This window comes from Photinus pyralis, unplaced genomic scaffold (assembly GCF_008802855.1).
Source record: "Photinus pyralis isolate 1611_PpyrPB1 unplaced genomic scaffold, Ppyr1.3 Ppyr1.4_LG5, whole genome shotgun sequence".
Taxonomy (NCBI): Eukaryota; Metazoa; Arthropoda; class Insecta; order Coleoptera; family Lampyridae; genus Photinus; species Photinus pyralis.
The window spans coordinates 45,404,654-45,417,725 of record NW_022170596.1 but is presented as its reverse complement, the minus strand read 5'-3'; the positions used below and the strand labels follow the sequence as shown (position 1 = coordinate 45,417,725).

Sequence of the window (13,072 nt, the reverse complement as noted above, 5' to 3'; positions counted from 1 at the left end):
TTTTGTGTCTCCCTGCTTCAAAGCTTTGTTTTCTGTAGCCAAATTAGTCCAGAAAGTTATGATTTGCTGGCCTAGGCCGGCAAAAATATCACTAAAAATTGGTTGGTGGAACTGATTTAATTTGCAATGACAGTTCTAAATTTAAATTAAATTGTAAGAATGATAGGCATATTTTTTGTGCAAATTCCATTTTAAGCACTTTATGGCTTGGTAGGTAACATAGTAATACGTATATGTAAATGCGGTAGGTAAGTATACCCTAATCAAGAATTGTAAGTTTCACTTACAAGTTTTCGTTTAGTGCGGTTATGACACTTGTACATGTTTACCGATGGTAAACTTACGGTTTATGGCAAAAAACAGAGAGCTAATTGAAAGTATAGGAAATTGAAGTTTACCTACTTCCACACTCGATGCCAACAAATGGTTTCCCATGTAAATTAACGCAGTCAAAAAACACAACACTAAACGGATGAAGAGTAACGACACTATGTTTTGTAATTATTATTATTTCTGCCATTGTTAACATTAAACTGTATACATTATTCCATAAATTATATATCTACAAGCAAGTATATTTCTCTGAAGATGACAGTTTCCGAAAAGGAGGTGTACGCATATGAAAACGGTCTTCTTGTCGATATCTATGCTCATACCTATCTATGATGAAAATTTCCGACATCAGTTACTTCCGTGTAGTAAGACCATAATAATCAAACGACACTGCATACACCAAATTGTAGATTTGCACGAAGCAATCATCGGACCTCTTGCTGCTCTCCTCGTAATCGACAGCCAACGAGAAGTAGATATCCAAACAAACTTGTTATCATTCTTATATGTAATGGAATTAATATGATAAATCAATTTGCAAATGAAAGCATTGCAACCCAATTCTCAAAATAGGTGTAAGCCGTAAGCACTAGCTGAAATTGAAATAAATTTCAAGGTTATGTTTCCCATTGAAATCAACTTACTACTTATTAGTTTTAGCGCAGTTTCTTTTAAATGTTATGAACTTCTTAAGACTGGGCTAAGCGTTTTAGAAATTTGTAAAAATAATTAAATTAACGTAAATGCTTTGTTTATTCATTTAATCACAATTAATGTGGAATAAACACTGGTAATTTAGGTAAATATCGGTTGTGAATTGACATGCTTGTGCTACCAACTGCCAACTGTCTGTGCTACCAACATAACATCGAAATATTGGAAATTTGAATGCAAGTATGACGGCTTATTATAGGAGGTAGAAATATAAATTTTAAAATTAACGTTGTTCCCTCAAATTTTTTACTTCGACACAAAAAATCTTGTGTATTACACGTCCATAAAAATGTTTTGCGAGTATTCGTATTGCAGGCCTCAGCTCCGCTTCGGCCTGCAACCTTACTCACACTCGCAAACATCCATTTTCTGGACTTGTGATACAAATAACTATTTTAGTATAATTTCGTTCTGTCCCCAGTTTCGAATCACCCTACACAAGTTATAAGTAACATAATTCATACTTTTGGTGTAAAATATGTATTTACTATAGTCAATATTGCGAGTTTCTATTTCAAAATATTTTATGAGAAACGCCACATATAACTTGTTTTATTAACAGATTCAAATTGCTACATAAATTTTACTAATGAATAAATAGAGTATACGGATTCTGTAACTGTTTTTTCACTAATTTCAGAAAATGAGCAATTGTAGCTCCGTCAATAATTCTATGGTCAGCGCTTGCACTTAAGTTCATAATTTCTTCTGCAATTACATTGCCATTGGAATCAAACCTTGGATAAATCTGCAAAGTAAAGAACTTATATATACGTCTCAAGAAGGGGGACTTACCTTAGATTCTCCAATGGCAATTATTGCTACTTGCGGTGCCAAAATGACAGGTGACGCGTAAGTTCCACCAATCTAAAATTGCAAATTTAATATATTGGTTGATCATACAGTTATTTTTCTACACTTACCACACCAATGTTAGAAATGGTAAAGGTTCCTCCGGACAAATCATCGGTAGAAAATCGTCCATCCTTCCTAAACTGCATCAATCTATTGATCTCTTTGGCGATTTGTAAAATATTTAATTGTTGAACATTTTTTATAACGGGCACGGCAAGACCAACCTCGGTATCCATCGCTACGCCAATATTGTGGGAACCTTTGTAAATTATGTTTTCACACGTGCCGTCGAGCGACGAATTTAAAATTGGGTATTTGTGTAGGGCGTTTGATATTGCTTTTATGAAAAATGAAAGCATTGTTAGTTTCACTCCCGACTCCTCCGCTTCTTTTTTTAACGACTTTCTAATTTTTGATAGTTGGGTTACGGTAACTTCATCGCAATATACCAGGTGTGGAATTTTCTGAAACAATATCGAGTTTAACATGATCGAATAATTATTTATAATAATGATAATCCTAATTCGTGCCATAAATCGAAAAAATTGCCGATGATAACGGTAAATTTCAATTCCGGCAAACATAAAACGTGTAGGTACTTCGTTTCGTGTTCTCATATCTCAATCACTTGACTAAACAAGTTTTCAATTGTCGGCCATTAACCGGATTTGAGTCTAACCGAGTACTTCACTGTACTAGTCAAGAGCTGTAGTAAGTTTTTTTTGTTTATTTCCGCTGATTGTGGGATTTGGTGGATAAGTCAACTTCATTTCAAATGACTTACTGAAGAGATAAAAAAATTAAGCGCTTATTATGCATCTTTTTGCGCCATTAGAACGACATTTTTGCCCTTAATACGATTCGCCCGGTGGACTACACACGTAGCCGTGGACTTTATTCATTCATTTCATTTATTCATTTGAACGGCGCATTATTGGCGCCTATTTATGCACATTAGGTAATTTAAATGAATCGTAAATATCCCGGTCGTTTTCACACACTTTGCCTCATATATTGCATCAGCCGCACAGTAGGTACAGCGTTTTCGAACTATAAGTGCTCCACAGTGAAGTCGAACTTTTCACATTTTTTGATAGCGCTATCCTGACCGGAGTCAATCGTTAGTTAACAGTTATACATTTTATCGGCACACAAAACCGTTGCCTAAATATAGGTACCCAAGGTGAAGAATAAAGGCATATAAAGGAATTGCTGACTTCTACAATTTCTGAAAGCACTATTTGGACTGCTGGCTATTATTAGTGCTTCGTTAGTGCTTCATACCATGTAGCGTGCGCCAAAGCATTACCAAAATATATAGCTTTTCATTTCTCAGTGGCAACTTCTCAAACACTTTGAAGTACAAGATCACTCACTAAACTGAGTACAGCTAACACTGAAAGGCACTAACGAATGACAATGGCCCGTAGGTTAGCGCTTTGCATCACAGTGCCAACTTCCCGACCCTGTGCAAACTGCACCGTAAACGCAAAATAGTTTTTTGAGAAAAACAGGTATCAGTTGGGTAAAGACTACCTTTCAAAATCATTGTACTGGGTTTGACGAATTTGGCGCTAGTATTTAGATTCATCCCAAATATCTAGATCTGAGGGTGCCAGTGGATTTAATGGAGCTGTTAAGTTAAAGCACCAGAGACTGTCATTGTTGGCAGTGAAGAGAGTAAACTGTTTATAAATTATTACCAATGATTCTGTCATTGTTTTGACCATAGCCTTCGTGAATCCGCGTATTGGTTCTACTCTATCTTGAGCTGGTGGTGTGACTGTTGAAGCAATATCGGGTACAACCCTTCCATCCGGTTTTCCCTTTTCGATGTACAGCAAAATATCTTCCTTGAGTATGCGTCCATTTTTTCCCGTTCCTTGTACATATGATAGGTTCACCTACAATAATTGACCTTAAAAGCTTGCGAAAAGTAATTAACCCTCACATTATGTTCCTTTGCTATTCTTCTAACGGACGGAATGCATAACGTTTCCGCACCACTTGTACTAATAACGGAGCGTTCTTCCTGTTTAACACTTTTTTGTTCAGTGGCGTCTTGAACTTGACCTTCGCTTTGATTCGTCTCTACAACCGCGCCGAAATTTACGTAGGTGACCTACTTACTTAAAAGTTATAGGCAGCTTACCTTCAGCCTGGTCTGTTTCTATATCCACCAGCGGTTTCCCAACATAAGCAATTTGGTCGACATCGTAATACAATTTAGCAATAACGCCGTCATATCGACTTGTTATAGTAACAGATGCCTTATCACTTTGGACTTCACAAATATTGTCAAATTGAGAAACTTTATCGCCAACCTTGACAAACCATTCTTTAACGGCGACCTCTCTAATACCTTCTCCTATATCAGTCAAGTTGTATGAAACTTTCGCCAGTAAGTCCCTTGATATGTGAAAACTTCTGGAGGTGTGGTGTACATACTTCGCCTGCAATGATTTAAGTTATTCAAATCAAAATGACCTCCTCACGGACATGCCCCCACTTTGGAAACTTACAGTGGACTTGTTTAGTAAAACCGTTAGGAGTTTGTGGCACTTGATCGCTGTAGACATGTTGCTTGGAGTAGCGACTACACGTTACTGATAAGATGCCCAAATACTTTTTTAATTATCTTATCGAGCGCGTCAAATTCATAAACGCTGTATAAATAATCAACGTTGAATACACACTGATGAATATATGAATATTATGCTTGTATATTAAACTTTGCCCACCAGTAGAAGTTGCTCTTTATATATACCTATAAGTGCCGTGAAAGAAGAAACTATTGGGACATTTTCTACAACGTAGAGCCTTTCCTCACTGCTTACAGACTACACATCCTACTTTCATGTTATACGAATGGTGTTACGACTTTACGAGTAGGTAATGGAGACCAGATGCGCATGTGAAGTCAGCCCCTCATTTATAAAATTTTGTAATTGTAATTAGAGTTCTGAAGGCCTTCTATAAAGTTCTAGAGTTTTTGATAAATCTTAAAAAAGATAATTTTGAAAATATGGGAAGGCAACTTCACGATGCCCCTCGCCCCACTCACGCCCCTGTACCGTCAAAATTATCAAAGTCCTCGTGTGAGATCGAAGGGACTTCAGGGCATTTTTGTGTGGCAGATCAGTATTCTATTAGCCACTTTCGACTCAACTATCAATAACAGATCTTTTCGAAGGCTACTACATTCACTACCCGTTTCCCACTTTCCGCGTGCACCCGCATAAAATCGGGTCGGGGGCTACCACATTCCCTTTGACGGTAGCCACTTCCGACGACCCGTTCACCCACCCGCAATTCGCTTCTACAAGAGTTCTTCTACGCGCCCACATTTGCAGCCAGCCAGCCAGCCAGCCAAAGTGAGATTAAAAGCTACTTTTTACAAATAAATTTGCAAAAATGCACTAAAAGCAAACTTTTTTACAGTTCTGAAGCGGGAATCGGATAACCAATTGCTATAACATTCCTGATAAGTGATACCATTGTGGTGTACATACACTACACAGGGTGAGTCAACTATTGCGCGGAGTAACTTAATACCTTGAAGAAAAGATTTTTCGATAGAGTGCTTTTGTATTATGATATGGTTGAATATTCTCCACATTTTAAAAATATTTGGAATTATACAGGGTACGCCCACAAAGTAGGGCGCCAAAATGAATAAAAAATAAATGCGCTATTGTCGCCACTTTGTCCGTCCGTCCGTCCGCTCGTTCGTTAAGACGCTACTAGTTCTTTATCTTAAAAGCTATTGTTCTAGTTTTTTCGCTATTTGGTTCGTTATGGTGTCGAGGCTTGTACCAAGGAAGGAATTTTTTCTGCGTTTATTGCTAACAAAGTTATTGTAAAAAAACCAACAAACCGTTTTTTACATGTTCCATAATTTTACACTTTTGGCGTTTATTAACGATCCCAGAGATCGTTTATAATTTTGTATTGCTGTCTGTCGTCTGGCTGTTGGTATGTCCGTCTGTTCCTTTGTCTGCCTGTCCCTCTATCTGTCCGTGTGAACGGTAACTTTGGTTAGAAATATCCGATCGCTTTGACATCTCCGTTAGTTATGAACTGAATTGCATGAAATTCAATAGCTTTAGCCATATAATACGCAATGGCAAAAGTTGAGTCGAATCGATCCAAAATTCCCAGGGCCCTTTTCGCATCTCGACCATTTATAAACCGAATGGCAAACTTTTTTATTTATAGAAGTATTTGAATAAAATTTGATACATAGGCACTTGGAATAAATAAAAATCAAACGCCAGTTTCAATATTTGGTTTTGCGCATGCGCAGTGCTATCTTTTTTTAATTATGGAAGAATCTAACCGAAATTTGATACATAGGCACTTGGAATAAATGAAAATCAAACGCCAGTTTCAAAATTTGGTTTTGCGCATGCGCAGTGCCAACTTTTATATTTATGGAAGAATTTAAACGAAATTTGACACATAGGTCCTTGGAATAAAGGAAAATCTAACGCCAGTTTCAAAATTTTATTTTGTGCATGCGCAGTGGATTCTGGATTACGATAGGAGGGTGAACAGTGTCCACGCGTACTTAGGCCTCAAATTCAGGCCCTTTGTACTACCTGCCTGACTAGGGTCGCCCGACCCCTCAACATCACTCAAGCCATCCCACACGTGAGATGAACCTTAGGACGCTGGAAGGGGAGGCGGCTCTAATCGTAGCCATGTCCGGCCAGGATTCCCCCAACATGGATCGTCTCAGTTGGACTAGAGCGGGACATTCACAGAGTATGTGGTATGCCGTCTCGTCGTCTGTGTAACATCCTCTACAAGATGGTGATTCCACCAAACCCATGCAGTGCATGTGCTTGTTTAGTTTACAGTGCCCAGAAAGTATGCCCACGAGTAACCTCAGGTTCTTCCTTGATAGCCCTGTACAAAAACGCGCCAAGCTACGAGATGGTCCTCTGAAGGCTTCTCTCGCATGGCGACAATCTAACATCAAGTTCCACCTAGCCCTGTGCTGGGTTTGGGTGTCTTGAGTTATTAGGTTGTTTACAGTTGTAACTGTAAGTGGAAGAGCCGGCTCTGGACCATAAAACGCCTGTTTTGAGGCCAGTCGGGCTAATTTATCGGCTTTCTCATTACCTTCCGTTCCAGCATGCCCTTTGACCCATACGAGCTCAAGGGTGTTGCTGCTTGCTACTTGCTCTAGTACGTGGTAACATTCGGAAACCATCCTAGAGGTAATTTTACAGTGACCAAGTGACTGCAAGGCAGCCCTGCTGTCACTTGAGATTCTGATAGTTTTGTTCTTTATGTTATGCATAAGAACTGTTCTTGCACTAAGCGTTAATCCTACCAACTCTGACTGGAATACAGTAGGAAGTTTACCTAGTGGTTGGGTGATATGGAAGTTCAGTTCTTTGGAGTAAATACCAGTGCCTGTACCTTCCATTGTCTTAGATCCATCCGTGAAGATGAATATATCTGGTTGGGAGGCCATATTCTCATCAAAGAAGATGTGATAGTTTTTCCCTAATATGAATTGAGGAGTGAGTGAGTCCGATCTCCCCTCTAGGATAGGCAGACGCTTGATCGCTTCGCCCAGAATTCGGGAGTGGCCCCCCTCAATGCCTCTGCTATTCAACAACCCCTTATTTTTCAGACGCAGGAATGCCAGAATGGCCTGCTCTCTCACGTGGAGATCTAGTGGAGGCAGATCCAAGAGGGCCTCCATGACGGCTGTGGGGGTCGTTCGCATCGCGCCTGTGCAGGCAAGGCACGCTAGTCTTTGCACATGATTAAGGAGTGCTACAGTTGTGGAGAGTTTGGTTCTAGGCCACCAGACAATTGCTCCATAACAGAACATAGGTCTAATCACGGCAGTGTACAGCCACAGGACAGCCTTCGGGGATGGTCCCCAAAGTTTGCCAATAGCGCGGCGACTTTGCCAGAAAGCCCTATTTGCTTTTTCGGCTTTAAGGTGGATATGTTTGCTCCAATTCAGTTTTTTGTCGAGTGTGATTCCTAGATATTTCACTGACTCTGAAAATTGGAGGTGTTTTTGGAATAGCAGGGGAGCTCGAATACCCTCTACCTTTCTTTTTCTTGTGAAGAGAACTAGCTCCGTTTTTGTCGGGTTGATGTACTGTAAGAGCTGATTGCATCAGTCTGCATAAAGTAGCCTCAAATTTGCCGGTTATAAGTATGGATATATCATCCGCATACCCCAGCGTATAGTACCCACTGTCATTAAGGCGACAGGGGAGCCTGTTTACAGTCAAGTTCCACAGAAGTGGTGATAACACCCCACCTTGGGGGCATCCTCTCACTACTGTGCACCTTAGTGTTTCGTCGCCAACGCTGATGTGCACTGCTCTGAGATTCAGCAGCTGCGCAATCCAGCCTCGTACGACGTTCGGTACGCTGTGGTGACGTAGAGCCATTTCTATTGAATCGAAGGTTGTTTTGTCGAAAGCCCCTTCTATATCTATGAATACTCCCAATGCGGACTCTTTATAGTGCAGCGATCTCTCAATCTGCCCTACAACGCAGTGCAGGGCTGATTCCGTAGATCTTCCTGGGCAGTATGCGTGTTGGTTAGGATGCAGCGGAAACCGTGTTAGAGTTAGCGCCGTATCCCTTATGTATCTATCGCACAGTCTTTCAAGTGTCTTAAGAAGAAAAGACATCAAGCTGATTGGACGATATGCTTTAGGTGTGGAGTAATCACCTTTTCCAGGTTTGGGGATAAAAACAATTTTTATCTCCCTCCATTGTTTAGGTATGTATCTGAAAGCGATACAGCCTGTATATATTCCCACTAGGTAGGTAGCAATATCATCCAGTCCCCATTGCAGGAGAGCCAGTATTATGCCGTCCAAACCGGGTGACTTGTATGCTGAGAACGATTTCATCGCCCAGGTCACCCTCGCCACGTCCACCACCTGACAGGCAACCGCCCAGTCATTCTCCGTGGGAGTGAAAGGGATTGTCTCAGGCCAGTTGGGGTAAGGCGTGGTGGTGGCTCCAGGAAAGTGAGCGTCTCTTAGTACCTCAGCTGTCTCTGTGAGGTTGTCCGTATAGGAACCATCCTCTCTTCTGAGGCTAGCTGGGTTGTGGTATGAATCTTTGGTAAGGATTTTATTTAGGCGAGATACCGAGGAGGTGGATTCTATAGAGCTACAGAAATCCCTCCATGCCTCCCTCTGACGCCTTCTAATGTCCTTCTTGTATAGCCTTAGGTTTGCCTTGTAGGCTCTCCAGTCGGCTGCAGCTTTGCTCTTCCTTGCCTTATTAAACAGTTTGCCCAATCGAGTTTTCTGCTTTTCGAGTGCCCTGCACCACCAAGGATGGTTATAGGGAGTCTTGGCAGTTCTCAGAGGACACGCCTGTTCAAATGACTCCACAATAGAGTTGGTAAGGAGATCTACTACGTCCTGTATGTCGGCAGGATCAGAGAGACGTCCCCCGAAGGGGTGCTCTCTAAGTTTTTCTCCAAGGAGATGTTTGTAAAGGGGAATATCCGTTACCTTGGGGTTGCGATAGCCCTTTTGAACGGTTCCTTTACAGTCAATTTCAAATGAAATTAGTCTATGATCTGACATAGTCGCTTCAGAAGTGACTTGCCAGTTCTTTATATGATCCGAGATACTCGATGATGCCAGACTGAGATCGATCACAGTCTGGCTTCGGGAAGTTACGAACGTAGGTTCACTGCCCTGATTGAGAATCTCTAGATTAGTGCCTGTCAAATATTCGAGTAATGATTTACCCCTAGGGTTGACGTTAGCGCTCCCCCATATAGTATGGTGAGCGTTTGAGTCGCACCCTATAATGAGGTGTTTGTTATTTTTCTCACAGTGTTCTATCAGTTCTACCATCTCGTTACTGGGAGGTAGGTTGACAGAATCTCCCGGGAGATAAACTGACGCTATTACTACTTGAGGTTTTCCTTGCATATGTCACAGCTTAACTGTATGGTCGTGATATCACGTCCACACAGGTGTGGCAGCAGAAGAGCTTTAAAGTGGCTAGGGACATAAATACATGTTCTAGGTTTTTCTTGCCGTGTGTCAAAGAAAACGGTTCCTTTTGTACTCCCAAGGCCAGAAACCCTTGATTTAACAACCCAGGGTTCTTGAATGAGGGCAATGTCCTGCTTTACAGTGAGGCGTCTGCCTAGGCCGCTCTACAGTGTTGCAGGTTTATTTGTATAAAATTCTCTTTCATACTTATGTACCTATGTAATCAATGTGTTTATTACTTATCCGGCGTTACTGGAATCGGACTCCAGCAGCGCCTCAATATTCGCGAACTCCTCCCAGTTCGAAATCGGCCCGGGCGAGTTGCTGACACTGGAGCACGCATCGACCACAGGTTGCCTTGGCAGCCTGGGCGGTGATTTTTCCGTAGGTTTTTGCAGTTGCTCATGAGGCGCCTGTTGGTGATGTTTTGGTGGTTGTACTAACGTACTCCCCACCACTGGTTCGGCAGGGTTACTAACCCTCACTTTCAGAGAGGAAAACCCATAACTGAGTCTTCCCCCCCTTGGCGATTAGGTTAGTCTGGTCCTCTTCCTCAATGCCGAAAACTACCAGCCTCCCTTGAGGTTGATCTTTCACGGCTGTGTGGAAGAGACACCAGCTGCCTACCTTTGCCCAGGAATTCTGCACTTCCAAGCGCCGCTTAACCGTCGCCAGGTCGTCAGGTTCGCCTGGTACCCAGATGGCAGCCTTGCGGAGCCTAGGAAGGCAGTCTTCCTGCACTACCTTTAGGTGCGCATGCGCAGTGCTAACTTTTTGATCTAGGGAAGCATTATATGAAATTTGATACATAGCCGTTTGGAACAAAGGAAAATCTAACGTTAGTTTCAAAATTTAGATGTGCGCATGCGCAGTTCCAACTTTCTTATTTAGAAAAGCATTGAAATGAAATTCTTCTTATAAACTGAAATTGAAGTAGCACGTCCAATTCCAAAATGGATTTCACATTTGCAACGCTATTTTTCATATTTGTGGCCGGATTTTTAAGATTTTAACAGAAGTTGCATCTTACAAATGAGAAATGAATGCAAGTGGAAATGCGCTTTTTGTAAATCGTTTACGATTACTTTTTAACTTGTTTATTACATGGTTAATCTCCGAAAAGCTAGTAGTTTTAAACATAATTCGTTTTGTAAGAAAAATTGGGCATTTGCAAGCGTCAGTATATTGTCAAAAGTATTACTTAAATTTTGATTACAGGTTTTATATCTTTTATCCTGGGTAAAAGTCAAATAAATACATCTACTAGGAAACATTAAAAAATAGCATACCGGGTGTTTTTTTGGTAGGACCAAAGTTGCAAAACTTCACATTAAAAAATCTCACTTTTTTTAAATGGAACACCCTGTATATTATTCTGTCGTCATTTATCTCTTCTAAAAACCTTCAACTTGATAATAATGTCCTATCTCTGATATTTCTCAAAATATCTTGGTTTTCATGGCCACCTCGATATTATGTAAATTACATAAACTTATTTAAGATTAGAATATAAAAACCAGGAAAACCAAGATATTTTGAAAAATATCAGAGATAGGTATAGGACATTATTATCAAAAGTTGAAGGTTTTTGGAAGAGCTAAAAGATGACGGAAAAATATACAGGGTGTTCCATTTAAAAAAAGTGAGATTTTTAATGTGAAGGTTTGTAACTTTGGATCTACAAAAAACACCCTGTAAGCTATTTTTTTAATGTTTCATAGTAGATGTATTTATTTGACTTTTACTTAATCCAGGATAAAAGATATAAAACCTGGAATCAAAATTTAAGTAATAATTTTGGCAATATATTGACGCTTGCAAATGCTCAATTTTTCTTACAAATCTGCAATCTTTAAAACTACTAGTTTTTCGGATATTAACCATATAATAAAAAAAGGCGTACAATTACGCGTAGAATTTAAAAATGCATTCAAATACAGGGGGTTCTATTTCAAAAAATGTACCATTTTAGCGCCCTACTTTGTGGGTGTACCCTGTATAATTCCAAATATTTTTAAAATGTGGAGAATATTCAACCATATCATAATACAAAAGCACTCTATCGAAAAATCTTTTCTTCAAGGCATTAAGTTACTCCGCGCAATCGTTGACTCACCCTGTACAATTATACAATGGTTATACACAGACTATGCTATTAAACAGGTGAATTGAAAGTGATTTTGTAAATAACCGTCTTTGGTTCAGGGATAAGAATAAATAAAGAACAGCTAGATCATAGAGACGCGACCCCATTTCTTGTTGCTGCAAGAAGGGTTGTGGGAACGCGTGTAGCTGCAGGAAGGCAGGGATGAAATGCTCATCAGTCTAGACGCACTTCAGGAGCGCTTCCTGTGACAACATACGTCATACTCCATGTTGCAGTAGTCGATTCCCCAGTAGGCTACCTGTCCAATATCGCCACGGATATGTCTTCGACGATACATCTCCATCCCGTGATGGGGATATGCCATTCCGATACGACGATCCAAATACGGATGAATCTCAACCGGGCCCTTCCAAGAGGACTAAATTAATTTAATGTTGTACTTACCTTTTTAATTTCATTATTCGAAGCTTATCATTAAACATCCTCATCGTTCATACTTCTCATTTTCTTTTTATTTTGTAAAAAGGTAGTTTTTAATCTCACCTATCGGGGCCGTGTAATGAACAACTTTAAAGACGGGTCTTCACGGTCACGGTCATCCCGGCGATGACCATTCCGGTACCAATTTCCCGGCGACAAGGCATCCGGACGACCATTTACTTCCCGGCTCCGGATATCCCGGCGATGGGCAATCTCGGCAATGCTTTGGTCGTCCCGGCAATTTGAACTGTGCGATCGGGGGGATACAACATATTTCAGACACGGTATACGTATGAATCAAATTCATGTTTATTATATTGAAACAATTTACCGGAATTAAGTTTTCTTATTTGTTATTTTATAGACAGAGATGTCTTCTTTCTAGATATAATACAATCTGAATAGAGACTATATTATCAAATTGAAATTATGCCATTTATCGGTAGGTAAAATTTTCTGGTATCTACCTGCCTAGGTAAATGGGGGAAACGCAATGCAATTTTCTTTGCACTGATGGCAATTGTGTAAATAAACCGGCTTATTTGAGCTTCCTTACATATCTCGGTTTCTTATA

The 13,072-nt window shown here is 40.3% G+C and overlaps 1 protein-coding gene across 1 annotated transcript; it reads right to left on the bottom strand.

Annotated features, from left to right (window-relative positions):
• Positions 1-1,582: 1,582 nt before the first annotated feature.
• On the bottom strand, positions 1,583-4,683 carry LOC116172011 (lipoamide acyltransferase component of branched-chain alpha-keto acid dehydrogenase complex, mitochondrial). The gene is made up of 7 exons (XM_031489094.1): positions 4,425-4,683; positions 4,055-4,355; positions 3,854-3,993; positions 3,606-3,806; positions 1,971-2,366; positions 1,843-1,914; positions 1,583-1,795 (listed from the first exon to the last, which is right to left on the bottom strand). Exons 1-7 carry the CDS (start codon positions 4,479-4,481, stop codon positions 1,634-1,636), a joined length of 1,329 nt encoding a protein of 442 aa, XP_031344954.1. The 5' UTR covers positions 4,482-4,683; the 3' UTR covers positions 1,583-1,633.
• Positions 4,684-13,072: the final 8,389 nt, after the last annotated feature.

Coding starts and splice junctions, on each gene's coding strand:
- LOC116172011 (XM_031489094.1), bottom strand. CDS start 4,481: ATGTCTACAGCGATCAAGTGCCACAAACTCCTAACGGTTTTACTAAAC. Junction 1,915..1,970: donor CCATTTCTAACATTGGTGTG/GTAAGTGTAGAA, acceptor TTGCAATTTTAG/ATTGGTGGAACTTACGCGTC. Junction 1,796..1,842: donor TTGCCATTGGAGAATCTAAG/GTAAGTCCCCCT, acceptor TTTACTTTGCAG/ATTTATCCAAGGTTTGATTC.